The sequence below is a fragment of the Moschus berezovskii genome, chromosome 15 (assembly GCF_049115385.1).
Source record: "Moschus berezovskii isolate FMDL1 chromosome 15, NW_MosBer_1.0, whole genome shotgun sequence".
Classification (NCBI taxonomy): Eukaryota; Metazoa; Chordata; class Mammalia; order Artiodactyla; family Moschidae; genus Moschus; species Moschus berezovskii.
The window spans coordinates 32,773,096-32,795,463 of record NC_142474.1 but is presented as its reverse complement, the minus strand read 5'-3'; the positions used below and the strand labels follow the sequence as shown (position 1 = coordinate 32,795,463).

Sequence of the window (22,368 nt, the reverse complement as noted above, 5' to 3'; positions counted from 1 at the left end):
TTAAAACTTGCAGGAGAGAACTCTAATAGGTCCTGCTCATCTGTGCAAGTCAAATCACACGTTCATTTATAGACGGGCTGCCCTTGAGTGCTAGACTGTTAAAGGTGACTAAGTGGTATAACAAAAACATAAGTAGAGTGAAGTCCAAGAAGGGGTGGACTCTGGGATGAATATGCCAGATTTCATAGAGGAGTAGACAGGTTGGGCTCTTAATACACTCTTGTGTCTAGTAACTTTGCTGAACTCATCTATTAATTCTAATAGTTAAACTGCAGATCCTTTAGTTTCTATGAATAATGTAAGTAATGACTTTTTCTAATTCTTATATATTGATTTTTCTTGTCTTATTGTATTGGCTAGAATCTCTATCAACAATGTTAAATAAAGTAAGTGATAGTTTTTGTCTTTCTCTTGTTTCCAAACTCAAAGGGAAAGCTTCTAATATTTTACCATTAAGAATGTGGACTACTGTTGGCTTTACATATTATTCCTTTATTAGATTTTAAAAAATTATTTATTTATTTTTGCACTGGGTCTTTGCTGCTGCACACAGGCTTTCTCTAGTTCCAGTAAGTGGCGGTTACTCTCTAGTTGCAGTGTGTGGGCTTCTCACTGTGGTGGCCTCTCTTGTTGCAGAGCACTGGCTCTAGGCGCGAGGGCTTCAGTAGTTGCAGCGTGCAGGCTTAGAAGTTGAAGTTCACAGGCTCTAGAGTGCAGGCTCAGTAGTTGTGGTGCACGGGCTTAGTTGCTCTGCAGCATGTCTTTATCAGATTTTAAGCTTCTATTTCTAGTTTCCTAAGAGTTTTTAAAATGGATGACATTAAATTTTATCAAATGCTTTTTCCCCATTGATTAAGATGATTGTATTAGTCTTCTTTATGCAATCAATGTGAATTATACTGACTGATTTTCTGATGCTAAACCAGACTTGCAATTTCTAGAATAAACCCAACTAGGTTATGATATAGAAGTCTTTTTACATTATTGGCGGATTTTTGCTTCCTTATTCATGAGTGAGACTGGCTGTAAATTCCATTCTCATATTATTCTTGTCAGGTTGTGCTAAGTTCATAAAATGAATTGGGGAGTATTTATTCTTTTCTATTTTCTAGAAGGTTTAATTAATATTGATTATTATTTCTTCCTTAAAATGTTATAAGTTACCAACAAAGACACCTGGGCCTAGAGTTATCTTTGTGAGAAATTTTTTAATTATGTATTGTTTTAAAGTAGATATAGGACTATTCAGTTTTCTATTCCTTCTGTGTTAGTGTTGGTAAACTGTACATAGTTTCATTTTGTTTTTTAGCTGTTTCATTCCATCTGTTCCATTTTCAATTTTATTTGCATAAAGCTGCTCATAAAATATTTTTCTAAAGGAAAAAATGTGTGCGGGATTTGCATTAAGGTCCCTCCCGCCTTTTAATTTCTGATTATTTGTATCTTCTTTTTCTCTTGGTCACTCTTGCTAGTGATTTATCAATATTATTCTTTTCAAAGATCCAATCTGTGGTTCTTTCAATCCTCTCTGTTGTACTTCTTCCCCTATATCATTAATTTTTGCTCTACTTATATTCCTTTCTTCTTTTCCTTATATTTAATTAGTAGTTCTTTTTCTCATTTATTGAGAGGCTTGTTCTTTCTTTTCCAACATATGCTTTTATAAAGTGGTGATCTCAACCTTAGCTGCAAGCTGAAATCACTGGAATGTTTAAAATGCTTGAGTTCCATCCCTACAGATTCTGATGTAACGGCTCTGGGATGTAGCCTGGGCATCGAAAGCTCCTGAAGTGATTCTACTATGCAGCTAAGGTTGAGAACCACAGATTTAAAGCTATATCTTCTAAATACACTTTTTGTTTTCTTTAAAATTTTTATTTATTATTTTTAACTGAAGTATAGTTGATTTACAATGTTGTGTTAATTACTGCTGTTCAGCAAAATGATTCAGTTATACACATACATTCTTTTTAAAAATATTCTTTTCCATTATTGTTTAGCATAGGCTATTAAATGAATACAGTTCTCTATGTTATACAGTAAGACTTTGTTGTTTATCCATTGTATATATAGAATTATATGTGCAAACTCCAACTTCTCACTGCAACTCTCCTCCAACTCCTTTTTTTTACGATGTTTTTTACAATTTTTTTACAATGTTTTTTACAATGTTGTATTAATTACTGCTGTTCAGCAAAATGATTCAGTTAAACACATACATCCTTTTTTAAAATATTCTTTTCCATTATTGTTTAGCATAGGATATTGAATGAATACAGTTCTCTATGTTATACAGTAGGACTTTGTTGTTTATCCATTGTATATATAGAATTATATGTGCAAACCCCAACTTCTCACTGCAACCCTCCCCCAACTCCTTCTCCCTTGGTAGCCACCAGTCTGTTCTCCACGTACTTGATTCTGTTTCTGTTTCACAGATAAATACAATTTTAACTTTGTCGCATAATCTTTTAATATTTTCATCATTTAGTGTAAATCATTTAAAATTTTATGCTTTAATTTAAATAAAAAATTTTAAATGGGCAAATGCAATATATTGTTTTAGCGGTTAGGTAAATGGTCAGCTTTGGGAAAGAGGAAAGGGGCTGTCACTAAGGTAAATATAAGGTAACTTCTAGGATACTTGTAATACTCTGGGGGAAAAAAAACTCTTGTCCCAGGTAGTAGTTACATAAGAGTGTTCAATTTGTAATAATTCATTAAGCTTACAATTTCTAAGTGTATAATATAAAAATATTATACTTCAATACATATTTATTAAAGAGAGAAGACAGATCCCATACAAACAGTGCAAATGATAATGACACTAACTTTCTCAATATTAATACTAGAAGCTAGAAGAAACAGAATAATGCCTTCAAAATTCTTTTTTCTTTTTGGCCACAGTGTGTGGCACATGGCACTTATCTAACTAGGTATGGAACACATGCCCACTGAATTAGAAGCACAGAGTCTTAACACTGGACCACCATAGAAGTCCATGCTTTCTAATGGAAGGTGTTTCTAACCTAGAATTCTGTGTTCAAACTTTCAATATAACGTGAGGGTAAAACGAAGACATTTTTGGACAGGAAAGGTCATAGAAAAGTCAGCTCTACATGCACCTTTCCTCAGAAACTTCCTGGAGAATGTGTATAAGATGGGAATGAACAGGGAGACAAAGACATGGGATGAAGGAGATAGACCCAACATGAGAAGGCTAAAGAAATTCCCAAGGTGACAGTCGTGCAGCAGGCCTCAAAAACAACCAGTGCACTTGGGAGCAGCAGGTTTGGGTTCTAGGGCAGAGGCAAGAGAATTTGCGATAATTCTCTTTATGTTTATGATTATCTAGGCCAAGAGAAACCAGGAAAGTATCTTCTTGTGTTTAACCACATCAAGAGTGTTCAGTTGTGTCAGAGTATAGGGGTAAATCAAGGGTAGCTACATAGAAAACCAAACAATTAAAAACCCTAAATATGGCAATATTACATTTAACACAAGCAAAAAGTGATTCCCCCATCCAAAAAATGGGGAAGTATAATTAGAGTTCAACCCAGCAGCAAATGGGAGGATTTTATGGTTATAACAACATAAATAGGGACTCCCGATTTAGCCAAACATTGTGAAATAACTATATTACATGAGTGGGATGAAGGGGAATCTGTGTGTGTTTATAGTGTGTGGGGAGTTGCTGGGAGAGGTAACATAAGATAATAAAGCCTTATCTTTGATGTCCTTATCAGGAGGACGTCAAAAAATAATGGAATTGAAAAATCAAGAAAGAGTTTAAGCGTGGAGAAGTAAAAAACAGCTAAAATAATTTAAAGCTGTGGGACATGATGCTATTGCTTCCTCTTACAAACACTGTAGCACTTTTTCAATTATGTGTAATAGTATTTTCTTAAAAATAATGTTAAACTGAAAAAGAAACTATAATAACAAAAGGATCTCAAGGCCTAACAAATTACTTTTATGTTTAAAACTCTAGATAATCACCTAAAACATCTCTTGAACAAGCAGCAGCATATATGTAGCTCACATCAGTAATCATTATTTTCTGTTATTTCAACTCCAAATCTTCCCCATATGAAAAGTCAAATTATCTACATTTTAGTATAGGGTACATGAAAAGCTACCTCAAAAAGCCAGAACATACAAACCAAATGTCTTCATTTTATCAAATTAGATTGAATGTACAGTATTGTAACTGACATGGAACTTTTCAGGAACATATATAAAGTTAAGTTTGATCTGTTCTGCAAACACAAGATTATTCATTTACCTTTCATGGGTTGATAATTAATTAAATTAAGTACCCGAATCAAAAGAACAGATAGTTTGTATAAGTGAAATTACCTGAAGAAGGTCACGAAGAACTGTACTAGGTCCATAAAATTGCTGTGCTGGGAGAATGCAATCTGTGACAGAAAACCAGGTAGAGTGATTAGGTTATAAGACAGAACCATCAACTCAGCCTTCTTGCTGAAGCAGAAAGACATTAACATTTCAAGAGATTAACAGAATTTTTTCACTTGAGGAAAAGCACCCATCCGTTTAGTTTTTCTTGCTTAATTGCCAAAGCAAAGTGATATTCTGAGACTCAAGACAAATCCTTATAGCCCTTCTGCTTGACACCAGATCTCAGTTTTCAGTCTGACCTGGAAGACATCTGAGAGGCCTACATCTAATGAGGTGGATGAACCTAGAGCCTATTATGCAGAGTGAAGTAAGTCAGAAAGAGAAAGATCTGCATCGTATACTAACACATATATATGGAATCTAGGAAGATGGTACTGAAGAACTTATTTGCAAGGCTGCTGCTGCTGCTGCTAAGTCACTTCAGTCGTATCTGACTCTGTGTGACCCCATAGATGGAAGCCCACCAGGCTCCCCCGTCCCTGGGATTCTCCAGGCAAGAACACTGGAGTGGGTTGCCATTTCCTTCTCCAATGGAGAAATAGACACCGGAGAACAGACCTATGGACACGGGGAGAGGGTGAGATGTGGGGAGAGGGTGAGATGTATGGAGAGAGTAACATGGAAACGTACATTACCATATGTAAAACAGATAGCCAGTGGGGATTTGCTGTACATCTCAGAGAATTCAAACAAGGGTTCTGTATCAACCTAGAGGGGTGGGATGGGTAGGGAGATTGGAGGGAGGTTCAAAAGGGAGAGGACATATGTATATCTATGGCTGATTCATGTTGATGTCTGACAGAAAACAAAATTCTGTAAAGCAATTATCCTTCAATTTAAAAAATAAACTTTATATACACCTAATGATCCAACCAGTCCATTCTAAAGGAGATCAATCCTGGATGTTCATTGGAGGGACTGATGCTAAAGCTGAAACTGCAATACTTTGGCCACCTCATGCGACGAGTTGACTCACTGGAAAAGACTCTGATGCTGGGAAAGGTTGGGGGCGGGAGGAGAAGGGGACGATGAGGAATGAGATGGCTGGATGGCATCACCGACTCTGTGGACATGAGTTTGAGTGAACTCCGGGAGTTGGTGATGGACAGGGAGGCCTGGGGTGCTGTGATTCATGGGGTCGTGGAGGGTCGGACACGACTGAGCAACTGAACTGAACTGAACTGAACTGAATGACAAGCAAGTCAGTTTATTTGCTACCTCCTTGTGCCCTTATCAAGACAAAATGCTCTTCCCTTTTGCTTCAAATTCCAATTCTTGGATCTACGAGGTGGGCAGCCTCCTTTAATGTCCTTCAACCCTTTTGACACTTAATGTACCCAGTGTGTATTCACTTCAAGATAATGTCCCTTTTAAAAAAATACTTATCCCAAGTTTCACTACACTGAATATCATCTGACAATCAATAAAACACCAATTGGAACCTAAGTAATTTTATAACAAGAATATTATAGGGACTTCCTTGGTGGTCTAGTGACTAAGATGCCATACTCCCAATGCAGTGGGTCTGGGTTCAACCCGTGGTCCGGGAACTAGATCCACACACCAAAACTAAGACCCAGCACAGCCTAAATAAATCAGTATTAAAGAAAAAAAAAATTGTAAAATCCCTAACACAGCTCATCAAATCTAAGACACCACTGAAACAGGTATTGTTTTGTGTACTTTTAAGAAAACCACTGATTTATACTATGACACAATGCTTTTAAAATCACTGTAAGGTGTATCAGAGATATCAGAACATGAAAAAATGTGCAGCTTAGAATTTACTACTAAGTATGATAATTGTGTCCTTCAGTTCAGTTCAGTTCAGTCGCTCAGTCGTGTCCGACTCTCCGCGACCCCATGAATCACAGCACGCCAGGCCTCCCTGTCCATCACCAACTCCCGGAGTTCACTCAAACTCATGTCCATCGAGTCGGTGATGCCATCCAGCCATCTCATTCTCCGTCGTCCCCTTCTCCTCCCGCCCCCAACCTTTCCCAGCATCAGAGTCTTTTTCAGTGAGTCAACTCGTCGCATGAGGTGGCCAAAGTATTGCAGTTTCAGCTTTAGCATCAGTCCTTCCAATGAACACCCAGGACTGATCTCACTACCCTATGATACACATGGTACTCACCAGGAGTGTTCTCTGTTTATTTTTAAGGGACCATAGCTCTCCTTGGAGAGAGAATGGTGCTATAAATGAAACAATTATTGAATAAGATGATAATTATTCAAATAAAGACAAGAATGACAAGTATCATAGAAGTATATGATTGGCATCTTCTTTTCTTAATCCTGCTACACACCCCCAACCCTTGTCAACTCCCACTTGACAGAATGCAAGAAAAGGGCTACAGCCTGGGCCCCAGCACAGTAACAATACTTCGCAGTCTTTTTATAGTCAGATTCACAGAAGCTCAAGAGAGAAGAAGCGTCCAGTGTTTTTCTTTTTGATGCTCTTCTTTTTGACATTCCATAAATAAATAAAGGTCCAATACTACCTATTCAGGCCACAGAATATTATGGGGCTTAGAATCTGAAGTTTTTGTGTTTGCCCTCTCAGTTCAGTTCAGTTCAGTCACTCAGTCGTGTCTGACTCTTTGCAACCCCATGAATCACAGCACGCCAGGCCTCCCTGTCCATCACCAACTCCCGGTGTTCACTCAAACTCACGTCCATCGAGTCGGTGATGCCATCCAGCCATCTCATTCTCTGTCGTCCCCTTCTCCTCCTGCCCCCAATCCCTCCCAGCATCAGAGTCTTTTCCAGTGAGTCAACTCTTCTCTAGCCACCATTTATATTGAGAAATACAAACATAAGGAGACATCATAGATAAGGAGAAACCATATTCTTTGCTTTTCCTTCATTTATTATAGTAATCAATCCTTTAGGTTTCTTGAGAGCAGGAAAACTGCAAAATATGGCTACAGTCATCACATAAAAGGTTTTTATTTTTTTTTTAATTAAGAAGCTGAATATTTTATTATTAAACTTTCTTATTTGCCTGCAAGGCTGTTGCTCCACTGTCTAAAAATAGCACCAGCAAACACAGTATATTGTAAAATTAAAGAGATTAATATCGTTCATTAGATACTACACAACTAACAAACTTCCCCACTGCCAGTTATTTCTAGTGGGAAGATCATTTTGACCCAAGTACTGGGATGGTTGTAAGCAAGTTACAATATTATATAAGGCTTAAGGTAACCATTCTATCCTTGAATCACATAATTTTTATAACTAGTTTTATCACAGATAATTTCAGGAATTCTGAATATTATAACTGGAGCCTAGCCTAAAAATCATCAGGTGCTGTGAAAAAGATGCACAATGTTTATCTGAAGTCATTAGGACCTTAAGGGGGTATTTTCATCAGGAAACATTGTTATAAGTAGTTTCTTTTTCTAAAAAGTTGCTTTTTAAATATCTATCCACCACTAATTTAAGACAAATATGCTAGATTAAATTGTTTCAAACTAGTTTATTTAGGGGTTCCATTTTCACTCAATAGATTTTAAGTATTTCTCATTTGCTTCTTCACTCATTAGGTCATCTAGTTCTGAAGGTTTACTGAATGTTATCTTGATCAGCCAGCCATCTTCATAACAAGATTTATTGATAAATCCTGGATTTTCTGCTAGAGCTTTATTAATTTCAGTTACTTCTCCTCATAAAGGAGAACAGAGTTCACTAGCAGCTTTCACACTTTCCAAAGCACCAAACTCCTCTTGTTTGTTCAGTTTTGTCCCAACTTCAAGCAGACTACAGTAAACATCTCCCAAAGGTTCCTGTGCAAAATTGCTGATTCCCACTGTTTCAACACCTTTTCTGTGGTTACCCTTTCATGTTTTTCTGTGAATTTCCACACCAACAGCAGAGCGGGGCTGGTGCGTAGTGCCGCTACGGCACCCGCCGGCAGCCAGCCAGGGCCTCAGCCAACAGCGTGCGTTGCATGCTGAGATAGCGCACAGGCTGCCCACCACGGTCCGCAGACTCCTCACCGCTCTCAGCGCTGTGTTCGCAGACATAAAAGGTTTTTAATAGGACTGGAGAAAATCAATTATATGAACAAGGTTATTCAATCTTGAGGAATGAAGAGTCCAGGTTATAAGACATAAGGAAACAAATTCTAGGCCATCCAATTGTTAGATTTTAATCTTTTAAAACAGCCAGTGTGGTTGGTCTCCAAGACTCACATCACTCTAAAAATGGCCTTTTGTTGAATGTTCATTACCTAAGTCTCCAAAGTTACAAAATTTCATAAGAAAGCAAAACTTATAACAATGTTTATGAACTGACTGACCACTTAGAAACGTCTAGCCCTGCTTTAACACTCAGTCTTGTTGCTTAATCTTTTGATCAATGGGTGATGGACTTTCTGTCCAAATTGAGAACTTCTGAGAGTGCAAGAGAGTGTTACTAAAAATTACACTGTGACAACAGGCATGAATGGGGCTGTCCCCTATTCAAAGACTGTCAAACAAGGCAAACATCTGCAAAATCAGTCTTATAAAAAATGAGATTTTAGTGAAAGTGCTATTGGAGAACTGATTACACAAAACCATTGACAAATGAAGACTTGGCAGAATTACCAAGTGAAGAGGGATGAAAGATACAGACTTAAGTCCTTAAAAAACCTCTGAATATGACTGAGAGCATCTTGGGAAAACTGTTGAGACCTTTGGGTATTCTTTTATAAATCAAGCTGTAAAGTCAAATCTGAAGTGAAGGACTCCATTCCTGTTGTCTTATCTCTGAGCACCATCTGCACAACTTCTATATTTTATAAGCCACACTTCTATATTCTTATCTTGTTCAATTTTTCTTTACAGACCTTAAATGTATACTTATTTATGGGCTTTTCTTCCACTAGAAAATAAGACCCATAAGGGACTTTGCCACTGTCTATTATATCTCTAATGCCTAAGACAGTGACTGGTATGAAGAGGTTAAAAAATATTTGCTAAATAAATGAATATGATAATTGGAAAAATAATGACCCCATCTCTCTTCAAACTCAGTAAGACCTGAGTTTTCATCTAAGAACTGGTCCACAATTGCAACCATAATTTAAATTTTGTTAATTGTAAAATTACATTTTTCATACTCTTGAGTTCCATTTTTCAAAATAATATCCCAATTAGACCTTTCTTTCGTGATCTCTTATAAAAAAAACATTGAAATGTGTTTGTGGGTTTTTCCAATAGTAAGGATAATGAAGACCTCCTATAATAAAATCTATTTAATACACAGAAGAAAATTCCATTACAATTGATAAACAGAAGTCACAATTACTTTCTTCTCCCTTTCCAAACAGTAAGTATCACTCTTCACACGCCAGGAATTTATGTTTCCTTATATTTTTACACTGGCTATAGACTCAACTTTCAGCAATATGTTTGATTAAGGTGTGCTTTCTGAGTATGCCATATGAAATGAAACACAGAAGCCCTTCCAGACCCAGGATTTGGGGTAGGATACTGTAAACTCGCACTTCGCAAGCACTAAGTTTATGCTTCAGTCAAACAAATGTTTTCTGGTTGCAGTACCACTATTGTCCTTCAACGTCTGTAACCAGGGTGCCTTCTCCAACCACCTGCAATGGTGGTGGTGGTTGTTCATACTACAATGATTGAGTCCTGTCCTTCCAAGTCCTTTGTGGCCTAGCACAAACACTTCCTTTCTCATTCAGCTATCCTATCTTCCACTGGAAACTGGCCCTCTTTTCTACATTCTCAGCACTTGATCCACTTCCCTTGGGGTATGGAATAATCATATTCGACTTATACTATGGCTGGGTACCTAGAGATATCTTGAAAAAGAGGATTCCTGTATTCTTGTATGAATATATCAATTATTGGCTTTTAAATTGTTGTAGGAGAAAGAATGAAAAGGTAATTTCCTAACTCCCACACAAAAGCAGATATACTTTTATGGTCCAAGAATTAGACCATCCATGGTTCACAAACTCTGCAGAGCGTCCAACGAAGTCAGAATCCTGGTCCCTTTTACCACTCCAATAGCTTTAAGCTCCCCAGGTTATTCTGATACTGGTGTCCAGGGGCCACACCTTAGGGAACTCTGAAATAAGGAATTATTGGGAAAAAAAATCGGACTTCCCTGGTAGTCTACTGATTAGGACTCATGCATTGATCCCTGGTCAGAGAATTAGGATATTAGGATGCTGGGTACTGCAACTAAGAGTTATTAGCATGCCATAACTAAAACCAAGCACGGCCAAGTAAATAAATATTAAAAAAAAAAAAAAAAAGCAAAAACCAAGCAAACAAAAACCAAAAGGAATTCATCTGGATCTTCCCCAGGGGTGGGTGTGGGGGTGAAGGAATAGGGGTAGAGGAAGAAAGGCCTGGCCCAAACTTTAAGACTAGAAAACGGAGGGAAATGAAGGGAATGGAGAAGATGTTTTAGAGTTCTGAGAGTAGAGAGAAATAAGGGGTGACTGCATGGTAGGCCTTGGAAGTCTCTGAAGCACCAGGGATTATTTTGCACCCAAGCCTGCCACACGTGGGAGTGAGGATAGCTGCCTTCAAACAAGCCTCATGGCTATGGGGCAGGGCACCAGGAGTCAGTGAATGAAGATCTCTGGACTCAGTGAAGCCCTGAGATTTCTGCATATCCCTGAAGGAAGGGGATGGGCCTCTGTGAATACAGGCTGAGAATGAATTTCATCAACTATGGTGGGTACTGGCTGAGTCCAAGTTTACTGTAGAAATAAGAAAATATGACACATTATATTCAATTGCCACAAAACAATTTTTTTAACATTGGTATTTTGCATCTACTATATATAACACAAAATACCAATGTTAGAAAATTTTTGTTTTGTGGCAGTTGAATATAATACACAGAAGAGCTGTACAAAAAAGATCTTAATGATCCAGATAACAATAGTGGTGTGGTCATTCACCCAGAGCCAGACTTTCTGGAGTGTGAAGTCAAGTATCAAGTGGGTCTTAGGAAGTACTGCTGCCAATAAAGCTACTGGAGGTGATGGAATTCCAGCAGAGCTATTTAAAATCTTAAAAGATGATGCTATTGAAGTGCCACATTCAATATGTCAGCAAATTTGGAAAATCCAGCAGTGGCCACAGGACTGGAAAAGGTGAATCTTCATTCCAAGTCCCAAGAAGGGCAGTACTAAAGAATGTTCAGACTACTGGACAGTTGCACTCATTTCGAATGCTAGTAAGACTATGATCAAAATTCTTCAAGCTAGGATTCAGCATTACATGAACCAAGAACTTCTAGATGTTCAAGCTGGGTTTAGAAAAGGCAGAGGAACCAGAGATCAAACTGCCAGCATTCACTGGATCATAGAGAAAGCAAGGGAATTCCAGAAAACATCTACTTCTGTTTCACTGACTACATTAAAGCCTTTGACTGTGGATCATAAAAAACTGGAAAACTCTTAAAGAGATAGGAATACCAGACCATCTTACCTGTCTCCTGAGAAACCTGTATGTGGTTCAAGAAGCAACACTTAGAACCTTATATGGAACACCTGACTGGTTCAAAATTGAGAAAGGAGTGCAACAAGGCTGTTTATTGTCCACTCAATGCCAGGCTGGATGAGTTACAAGCTGGAATCAAGACTGCAGGGAGAAAATCAACAACCTCAGATATGCAGATGATACCACACTGATGGCACAAAGTGAAGAGGAACTAAAGAACCTCTTGATGAGGGTAAAAGAAGAGAATGAAAAAGCTGGCTTAAAACTCAATATTAAAAAAACTAAGATCATGGCATCCCGTCCCATCACTTCATGGTAAACAGATGGGGAAAAGGCGAAAGCAACAACAGATTTCATCTTCTTAGGCTCTAAAATCACTCCAGATGGTGACTGCAGCCATGGAATTAGAAGATGCTTGCTTCTTGGCAGGAAAGCTATGACAAACCTAGACAGTGTTTTAAAAAGCAAAGACATCACTGCTGGCAAAGATCCATACAGTCACAGCTATGATCTTTCCAGTAGTCATGTATGGATGTGACAGCTGGACCATAAGGAAGGCAGAATGCCAAAGAATTGATGTTTTCGAACTGTGGTGTTGGAGAAGACTCTTGTCCAAGATCCCTTGGACAGCAAGGAGATCAAACCAATCAATCTTAAAGGAAATCAACCTTGAATACTCATTGGAAGGACTGATGCTGAACCTGAAGCTCCAATTCTTTGGCCACCTGATGGAAAGAGCTGACTCACTGGAAAAGACCCTGATGCTGGGAAAGATTGAAGGCAAAAGGAGAAGAGGGTGACAGAGCATGAGATGGTCGGGTGGCATCACCGATTCAATGGACATGAACTTGGACAAACTCTGCGAGATGCTGAGGGATGAGGAAGCCTGGGGTGCTGCAGTCCATGCGGTCGCAAAGCATCAGATGCAACTTGGCGACTGAACAGCAACATATAATCTACAAAGCAGGTATAAATGAATGAATAGGGAAAGATCACTGTTTAGTATAGAAGGTTTGAAAAGAGAGAGGGAAGAACCTCTAATCTGCCTTTATCTTCTCCACTAAGAACGATCTTCACTGTTACTATTATTTAAGTCAGGGAGAGGATGGGAATGGATAGCTGGCTGCCCTGTGAGGTAAGTTTTCTAGCTCTAAGGCAGCACCCGTCAGGCTGAAAGAAAACCCAGGGTCTACATGCACATGGCAGAATCTCTGTGGGCTGCTTCCTTGATCCCCTGAGGCCAGCAGCTCGACCAGGGCCCAGCTCCACCTGGTCAGGGAGCCCTTCCAGACTGTGGCCCATCTGCTCCTCAGCTCTCCCTGAAAGGCCAGGCTCTGCATATGCTGAAGACCTGACATTAGAACCAGAGAGGGTTAAGTAGTCATGGTGGCCCTCTGGCTCCTGGTTGGACCACATCAGTCTTACCATGTAACTCTGAACACTGCAAAGCCAGGAGAGGTCTGACTGCTCCCATAAGAACTTAGGCCTGTTTACAAACAGCTTTCCAGTCAGGCCTCACCTATGCGAAGGATGGAAGAGTCCATGACCACCGGCTGAGCTAGTGTTGCCACCACCATGAGTTTCAGTGACACAAAACATCTTTTTTTTTTTAAAACCTAAGTTCTATATGGAACTCTATGTTAAGACCATAGGCCCTGAACTGGATCCAGTGACTATTACCTAGCTTCACATACCACCAACCTGATGCTGGTTTGTGTAGGCACAGAAACTGTATACCCAAGCTTTGGTCAGAGCTTCAAGACTGGGTAATGCCACCGACCAGCTCATTCCTGACATGCAAGCGAACACTCACCATCTGTCCACTGCAAACCTCTGGGCTCTCTTCCTCAAATTTCCTTCCAGCCATTCATTTTTACCACTCTCCAGAATCTATTTATTTTATTGTGTTCATCAGTAATTTAAAAACTACTGTGGGTTAAAAACCACTCTGTTGGTCCAGATGTTAAGATTCTGTGCTCCCAATGCAGGGGGCCTGGTTCCATCCCTGGTTAGGAAACTAGATCACACATGCTTCAACTAAAAAACCAAAAGAACCTCAAGAACATTAATAATTATATATACATGATTGATTCTTGCCCACTCTTTCCTCTTAAGACTTCTCTCCAGAGGCCCTCTCCTTTATTTAGATTTCAGTTCTTCTGGTGGCAGCAGGGAGTGATTTACCTTTTTATCACTAATAAGTTGCTTTTTGCTTTCTTTTTTTAAAATTGTTATTTCTTGATTTAGTTACTTTAGGCATCACTTACAAACTTCCTACTATATTAGCCATCACTCCCTACTCCCCAACCCCCTGCTGCTAAGTCACCTCAGTTGTGTCCGACTCTGTGCGACCCCATAGACGGCAGTCCACCAGGCTCTACCGTCCCTGGAATTCTCCAGGCAAGAACACTGCAGTAGCTTGCCATTTCCTTCTCCAATGCATAAAGGTGAAAAGTGAAAGTGAAGTACAGAGTTATATCACTGTTTTTGCTGCTTCTAATTTCTGTTATTATCCTGAGGGTGATAGTGATGGAAAGATGCCAAAACAGACAGGAAATGGATGTAATACTCTTGGATGTAGGGAGAGGATGTGTCTTTTACCCACAAAAGGCTATAGGAGCAGAAGGCAATAGAGCCATGGCCCACTGGAAAGTGGCTTCCCAAACCTCACAGGCTCACTTGGAAGGCACCCCTGGCTTGAGGGTTGGGTAGGGAGGGGAGGTCAGTAGCTCTTGGGTGAAGCTCCCTTTGCCATTTTCACCAAGGTGAAGTATGCTGGGATGAGGAAGAGGAGGTTTTCCTCCTGCTCTCTGATTGTTCTAAAACTGCCCAACAGTGGCTAATAACTGGTAAAACCCTAGTACAGTGCTGTGTGCTTCCTGAAAAGGAGAACAGAAGATCAGTTCTGAGATATGTCCCAGCTGAAGCATAATCCTGCAGTTTCTTTTGGGAGGTTAAATAATGTACTTGGACCTTTAATTCTTATTCAGTCACCTGTATTATCTCTAAAAATTATTTTATTGTGGAAAATTTTAAAGTTTTTAACGAGTGGAGAGAATAGTATAATGAACCTCAAGTGTTTATCACTCAGCGTTAATATTTACAGCTCACGGACAATCTTATTTTATCCATACTCTACTTACTTCCCCAAAATTATTTTGAGGCACATCCCAGATATTCTATCATTTCATTCTTAATTATTTCAATAGAGACAGTATTTCTTAACTTACTCTCGTTGTAAAATTAGCAATGTTTGTGTCATCTTTCGCTTTTCTTCTACTTCTCAACTCTTTTGAGAGTCTGACAAAATTCCAAACTAGAACAATTCAATCCTCTAACACCACACTGTGCAGATTGGGATGACAAATTCTTGGTCTCTAAACCCTGCTGGCTCTTTAGCACTGGTCAAAATTATGCAGACAATATCAGAAAATACTTCCATTACCTATATAAACGTGACAAAAGTTTCCCAAAATCCCAAAGTTCTAACCCTGAGCATAAAGCTCTCATCTCCAATGATGCATTCACCTAATGCACGTTTATGGAGTGTGAGGACACAGAAATATAAAAAAGCCCTTGCCCTTACGGAAATCTCTGTAGAGTGAAAAAACAGACACATCTATGATTGTGGAGGCACAGATGAGGAAAGGAAGCTGCTACGGGATATTCCCCAGCCTTGTGACAGCTTCTGCCTGCCCTTCTCTCCTGATCCTCGCTCACAAGACTGTCACTTTGGCTCTGCTCAAGTCCTAGTAGTTCTGGAAAGTGACTGGACATATCCCTCTCCGACCCTGAACACTGAACTCACGTTCCTTAGGACTTCATGCAGACTCGGGCACCAGAGAGCACTCCCTTCTTCTCCCAGGGTGTCCAGGAGCATGGTGGCACACCCTGTCTCCCAGCACCTGGCATGGCTCCTGCTCTCCATTCATGGCTGCCTCTCTGGGTCAGAAGGTGAGCTAAGTGAGTGGATGTTAAAGGCAGTCTAGTGGGTCCTGGCTATGGAGATCACAAAAGAGAGGTCTGCCAGAAAAAGATCTACCCGTCTCAGCCATAGGTGGTGTTCACAGATGGTGTGGATGGGGCTGTCCAGGGGAAAGAGGCCCAGAGGAAACCCAAGGGAACAATGGCACTGAAGAACTGAGAAGAAACAGTCACAGCTGAAAAGCAGAAAAGAGGAGACTTTTCAGAAGAAGGAATAACAATGATCATGATGAAAACCATGAGGTAGGACAAGAAGTTTAAAAGCCAACTGAAATTAAGAAAGTATTTTTTGGCTGCGCGGTGCAGCATGTGGGATCTTAGTTCTCTGACGAGGACTGAACGCATGCCCTTTGCATTGGGAACGTGGAGTCTTAATCCCTAGACTGCCAGGGAAGTCCAGATTAATACTTTAAGTAGTTTAATTCTAAATGTATTTCATGGCTTTATAATTCTTAAAATCCCTAAGATACAGATATCTAACATCAGCAGCTATGTGTATATATTATTATTATACAATAAATATAAATTTTAGACATGTATCTGACTATTCATAAGAGCTAAAGAGTGAAAACAGCCCAAGTATCCATCAACAGATGAACAGATAGACAAAAAATGTGGTTTATCCATACAACAGGAAACTATTCAGTCTTAAAAAGGAATGAAGTACTAAAACACTAAATATGGTTGCACTTTGAAAACACTATGCTAAGTCGAAGAGCCCAGCCACAAAGGACCACCTATTACATGATTCAATTTCTATGAAATGCCCAAAACAGGCAAATCTGCAGAGAAAGAAAGTTGACTGGTGGTTGCCAGGGGCTAGAGGGAGGAATAAATGGGAAGGGACTGCATCTGGGTATGGAGTTTCTTTTAGGGGTGATGAAAAGATTCTAAAATATTCTGTGAATATGCTAAAAACCACTAAATTGTGCACTTTAAACGGGTGAATTGTATGATATGTGACCTACATCTCAATAAAGCTGCTACTAAAAAAAGGTATATCTGAGTCAACAAAAGTTTCATACATCCTTTGCTTAGCGTAGCAATCCTATTAGCACCTGTAAACATAACTCTAACATCTAAATGAATGCCCAGTTCTCAATATAAATTCTGTGTTGCCTTCACTTGTGAACAGTAGTCTCTTACATAAACTAGCAAATGAAACACCCAGCATGGAAAGGACTTTAATATTAGTTCCACTTTCAATAACAACCTCTGTTGCAGAGCCAGTAACAAGCCAGAATCTCAGCGCCACCACCCCCACCTTCCCACCTCACACACAATGTCTGTCTGTGCATTCTCTATCCTGAATACCTACCCTTCCAAACTATAGCTGTGGTTGAAGAGGTGAATTCTGCTGACTCGGGGAACACCTAGAATCACTTTCAGAAGGCAAGGGCTAAGGAAGGGGCACTAACTTTCAAAAGCAACCAACCAGAAACCAGGCACAACTGACCCAACATACCCCTCACCCTCTGACACACAGGCCTTTTCAGTTTGGGTGGTTTTTAAAAAATTTTAAACTGAATCTACAAGGATTTTTATAGTTAGTTTCAAACTCCTTTGGTTAGCAGTTGTAGGTTTTGATCTGTTCCTAATTATGGAAAAGAATTCTGGGATCAGTTCAGAGTGAAAGAATTTGTTTGCCATTACCATTTTTAAAGCACTAATATTTATACAAGTTGCTGAGAGGAGAAATAAATTGCCTCACTTTGTTTTAAATAATGAGAATCAAAGACAAAAAAAGAAAAAAGGCTTTGCCTGCATTGAAAGTCATACTGAAATTTAACTGAATGGCTTACACTGTACCATTTATACATTTCCCTGTTCTCTTCCTTAAATAAGTCTCCACATTTTAACTAAATCTGTAAAGTCTCCAAGTCTATATGTAAAAGTTAACTACACCTAAAAAGGCTACAACTCTGAGGAAATAAAGCAATAAGGAAAGGTACAGCCCCGTCTGTTGAGAACATGCTCGCATCTGCCCAGGAAGATACAAGCTCAGTCCTCCACTCAGCACACACCAGATACAGCCCCCAGTGCAGAGAGAACCAGCACTCATCAGGTTCTTGTATGAAGACACCAAAGGTCCAGCCACGTTGATTGTGAAAACTGCAGCTTTTTGTACCAAAGAGCAAAAAGATATATTTTCAAAAGAACTTACCTATTTCTCAAGGAAAGCCTGGCAAACTAAATGGTGAACATGCCATCATTTATTTTCCGAAGTGCTCCTGAATGCAGCTTTCATAGGTGGATCTTATTCAAGTGAGTGATCCAGTTCAGGTGAAGAAGACCAAAAAATTTGGCAGAAAACCAATATTTCTTTGAGTCTTAAACTTGAAATGAGTACTTAAAAAAAGTGAGTGTGGGGAAGAGATCCCTCTAGAAGTGAATGACCATTTCGGTGACTGAATTTCAGAGGGTGGAGCAACTGGGCATTGGGAGGAAAAAAAACAACTAGAACTCGGCACTGGCAACAGCACAGCTATCTCCAGCACAAAAGCCTGTTTATACGCACAGAGCCCTCTTTCCAAATGGGAAAAAATATCAGCAACATAAGTCAAGATTGTCACTAAGAATCTTAAAAAATATTAATCATTTTTCAACTATAAGAAACAAAGCTTGAAGTTCAATCAGATTTGGAATATAACAAGATATGTCAGTATGAAAACAACTTCAACTTAAAAACAAGTCAATAAATTATATTTTAAAATAAAATATTTTACAATTGTATGTACTGTATAACTTGGCAGTGTTAGCAGATATTATCAAAATGAAATTGTACTAAGTAGAGAGCCTAGAGCTCATATTCCCTAGGATCAGAGAAACAACCTAACCCTGATAGCCCCATGCCAAATATAGCCAATGGCAGAGAGAATTTTAATATGGCTCCTAAGATGCCTACTACACTGATGTGCAGGAAAAGGCAATGGCACCCCACTCCAGTACTCTTGCCTGGAAAACCCCATAGACGGAGGAGCCTGGAGGCTGCAGTCCATGGGGGTCACTAAGAGTCGGACACGACTGAATGACTTTACTTTCACTTTTCACTTTCATGCATTGGAGAAGGAAATGGCAACCCACTCCACTGTTCTTGCCTGGAGAATCCCAGGGACGGAGAAGCCTTGTAGGCTGCCGTCTATGGGGTCGCACAGAGTCGGACACAACTGAAGCGACGCAGCAGCAGCAGCACACTAATGTGCATACCCTGTACAATCCTCTCCTCTGGAGTGTGAGTGGGTCTGATCTTATCTGATAAGCCTTTTGAAAAGAAGGTCCAGAAGAAGTCAAAGAAAGTGGAAGCTTCAGTAGGTCTGTATCTATTTTTGGTCTTAAATTTTTATGTTCAAATGTTATATAACTGGAATCATGTAGCATGTAAAATTTTAAGATATTTTTCCTACTCAGCACAATTTCCTCAGATTCATACAAGCTGTTGTATCAACAGTTTGTTTCTTTTTATTCCTGAATATTATTCCACGATATGTATGTAGTACAGTTCATTTAATCATTCACCTGTTGAAGAATACTTGGGTTGCTTTCAGTTTGGGGTTATTACAAATAAAGCTGCTAAATATTTTTCTACGAGTGTCTGTATGAACATCAGTTTTTATTTCTCTGGGATAAATGCCCAGGAATATAATTGCTGGGTTAAGTATAGTCAATGCAAATTTAGTTTTATAAGAAAAACACTGAACTATTGATATTTTCCAGAGTGTCTGTACCATCTTACCAGCAATGTAAGCATGATCTAATTTCTCTGAATTCTAACATTTGGTGTTATTACTGTTTTAAATTTTAGCCACTTGATGGCTATGTAGTAACATCTCATTCTAACTGTGGGGTGTGTGGCTTTTTTGTGTTTTGTTTTTGCCACACCATGTAGCTTGTGGGATCTTTGTTCTTTAGGGATTGAAGCTGGGGCCTCAGCAGTGGAAGTGTGGAGTCCTAACTACTGGACCACCAGAGAACTCCCCTTCTTGGCTTTAATTTGTATTTCTTGAACAACTTTTAATGGTGAACATCTTTCATGTCGTTATCTACCACATTTATATCTTCTTTGATAAAATGTCTCCATGTCTTTTGTCCATTTTCTGACTGGACTGCTTTTTAATGTTGCGTTTTGAGAACTCATCTTATCTTCTAGATACAAGTCCTTTGTCAATAATATCTTTTGCAAATACTTTCTCACAGTATATGGCTTGTTTTTCATCCTCCTACCAAGGTCTTTCACAAAGCAAAGCTTCTGATTTTGATGTGAGCAATTTTTTTTTTCATAGGTCATGCTTTTGTTGTCAAATATGAAAATCTTTTGCTTAGCTTTAGGATATAAAGATGTTCTCCTTTTTTTCCCCCTAAAAGTTTTATAGTTCTACATTTTACACTTAAACCTGTTATCCACACCAAATTAATTTTTGTATAAGATGTAAGGTTTAGGTCAAAGTTCATTTACTTGTCCATGATGTCCAACTGTTCTAGTAGCTTTTTGTTGAAAAGGCTATCCTTCTTCCACTGAACTGACTGCACCTGTCAAAAATCAGTTGGATGTATTTATGCAGTTCTATTTCTGGGTTCTTTATTCTGTTCTACTGATTTATGTGTCTATCGCTCTAATAATAACCACAAAGTCTTAATTACTGTAGCTAAATAGTAAGCCTTATTAATATTTCATAGTAATTCTTCATACTTTATTCCTGTTACAGCTATTTTAGAATCTTTGCTTTTCATATAAATATTAGAATAAGCTTGTCAGTGTTTACAGAAAAAAAGTTGCTTTTTTTTAAACTTTAAAAAATTGGGGTAAATATTAAGATAAAATTTATTAATATTACTTCAACCAGTTTTAAGCATATGATTCAGTAAGCACAGATGCTGCAAAGATTGGAAGAGAGAACAGTATGAACAACTTTGTGTCAGAAAATTTGAAAATATATGAAATAAATTAATATCTAGAAAAAATTATCTTAATGGATGCAGATAAGAGTATCCAAAATATCCTGTAACTACTGGAATCAGCAGTTAAAAAAGAAAACAAACTCCACAAATAAAACACCAGAATCAAATGGTTTCATAAGAGAGATCACATACAATTCTAAATTTATATGATTTTTTCCACAAATAAGAGAGCTAACTTCTCAACTTATAATTAAAGGCTAGTTTAATAACTATAACAAAGACAGGAAAGGAAAATTATGGACTTTCTTACTGAGACAGATACAAAATTCAAATCAAAATATTAGCAAACTGAGTCCAGCAATGCATAAAGTAAAAAAATAATATATCATTGCAAGTCAGGTTTATTCCAGGAATGCAAATAACTTCCAGGGTCATGGTTTATGCAACAGGACAAATGGTAGTGCCATTCGCTAGAACAAAGCACAGGGTTTGGGGCTAAGATTACAAGAATGACTCCCTGAGTACAAGGAGCTTATGAGTGGCCACGTAGAAATGTCTAGGCAGCAACCAAGAACACTTGTCTGGTGTTCAAGTATAATCAGAGCTGAAGACAGAGTACTGAGAATTACCAGTTCAGCAGTGGTACAGTAAGCCTTACGCGTGGAAGACAGAGGAGAACCATGACCTGAATCCCACACAGCCCTAATTCTTTAAAAGATTCCTTGAAAAGACTGAGAGAGAATGAGGGAAAGAAAAGACCACGGAGGCAAGAAGGATAGTGGCTCAAATCATGCAGTGAGAAGGAAAAGAGGACTAAAGAGTTCAATCACTGGAGTCCACGTGACAGGCAACTTCAGGATGTGGGGAAGGAAGAAGTTGGACTGATGGGTGAATGGATACGAGGAAACAGAAACAGGGAGTGTGGTCAATGTTTATAAGAAGGCTAGCTGGAAAGGGAAGCAGACAGTGTGACAGAACAAAGGAAAAAGTAGATGAGAGGATAAATCTACAGATCACCTAGACGGAAAAGAAAACAGAGTGGTGAGTAAAATTACAATGCTGAGCCTGTCCCCCACCCTCCAGAAAGGAAAAGAGTGACTGACTGTTCTTTAGTTACAGTCTCAAGGCGTGAACACACACCCACCAGAACTAGATTTCAAGCCCATCCCAACTGCTCAGTGCAGACGAGCTTCACTAGACAGTGATACTGAAAGTTGGCAAGTATCCACAGCCCCAGTCAAGCGACCACACTTCCACAGCTAAAGGTAAACCAACTGTTCAAAGTTCACCCTTCCCAAATTCCACCTTTCCCCAAAAGGAAAGGGGTTAAAGCAGAAAGCACTAAGGCTAGGCCCCAAAGACATAATGGCAGATGGTTATAAAGGCACAAATGGGGCCAGGAGTGTACTAGGCCCCTGGGAACAGAGAAAAGGAGCAGGCTGGTAGCAGCAGTGGCTGCAGCAGCCAACAAGAACCCTCAAACCTACCCTTTCAGGTCACAATACAAAGAATCTGACATGGAGATGCTACAGGAACAAGCCACGACTCAAACCTGCATCTGTCTGACTATAGACCTAAACTCTTAAGGTGA

The 22,368-nt window shown here is 39.1% G+C and overlaps 1 protein-coding gene and 1 pseudogene across 2 annotated transcripts in view; both read right to left on the bottom strand.

Moving 5' to 3' along the window:
- The window catches only part of ATRN (attractin), a 201,269-nt gene that overhangs the window by 45,285 nt on the left and 133,616 nt on the right, over positions 1-22,368 (bottom strand). The window contains exons 25-26 of one of the 2 annotated variants that reach the window (XM_055432403.2): positions 4,360-4,421; positions 472-795 (exon numbers count right to left, since the gene is read on the bottom strand). In XM_055432403.2, the coding sequence (XP_055288378.2) occupies positions 774-795; positions 4,360-4,421 (84 nt within the window). In that variant the 3' untranslated portion in view covers positions 472-773. Of the gene's footprint in view, positions 1-471; positions 796-4,359; positions 4,422-22,368 lie in introns of those variants that run through there. The other variant, XM_055432398.2, reaches the window with a different exon arrangement.
- Positions 6,417-11,222, bottom strand: LOC129560323 (glycine cleavage system H protein, mitochondrial pseudogene; annotated as a pseudogene).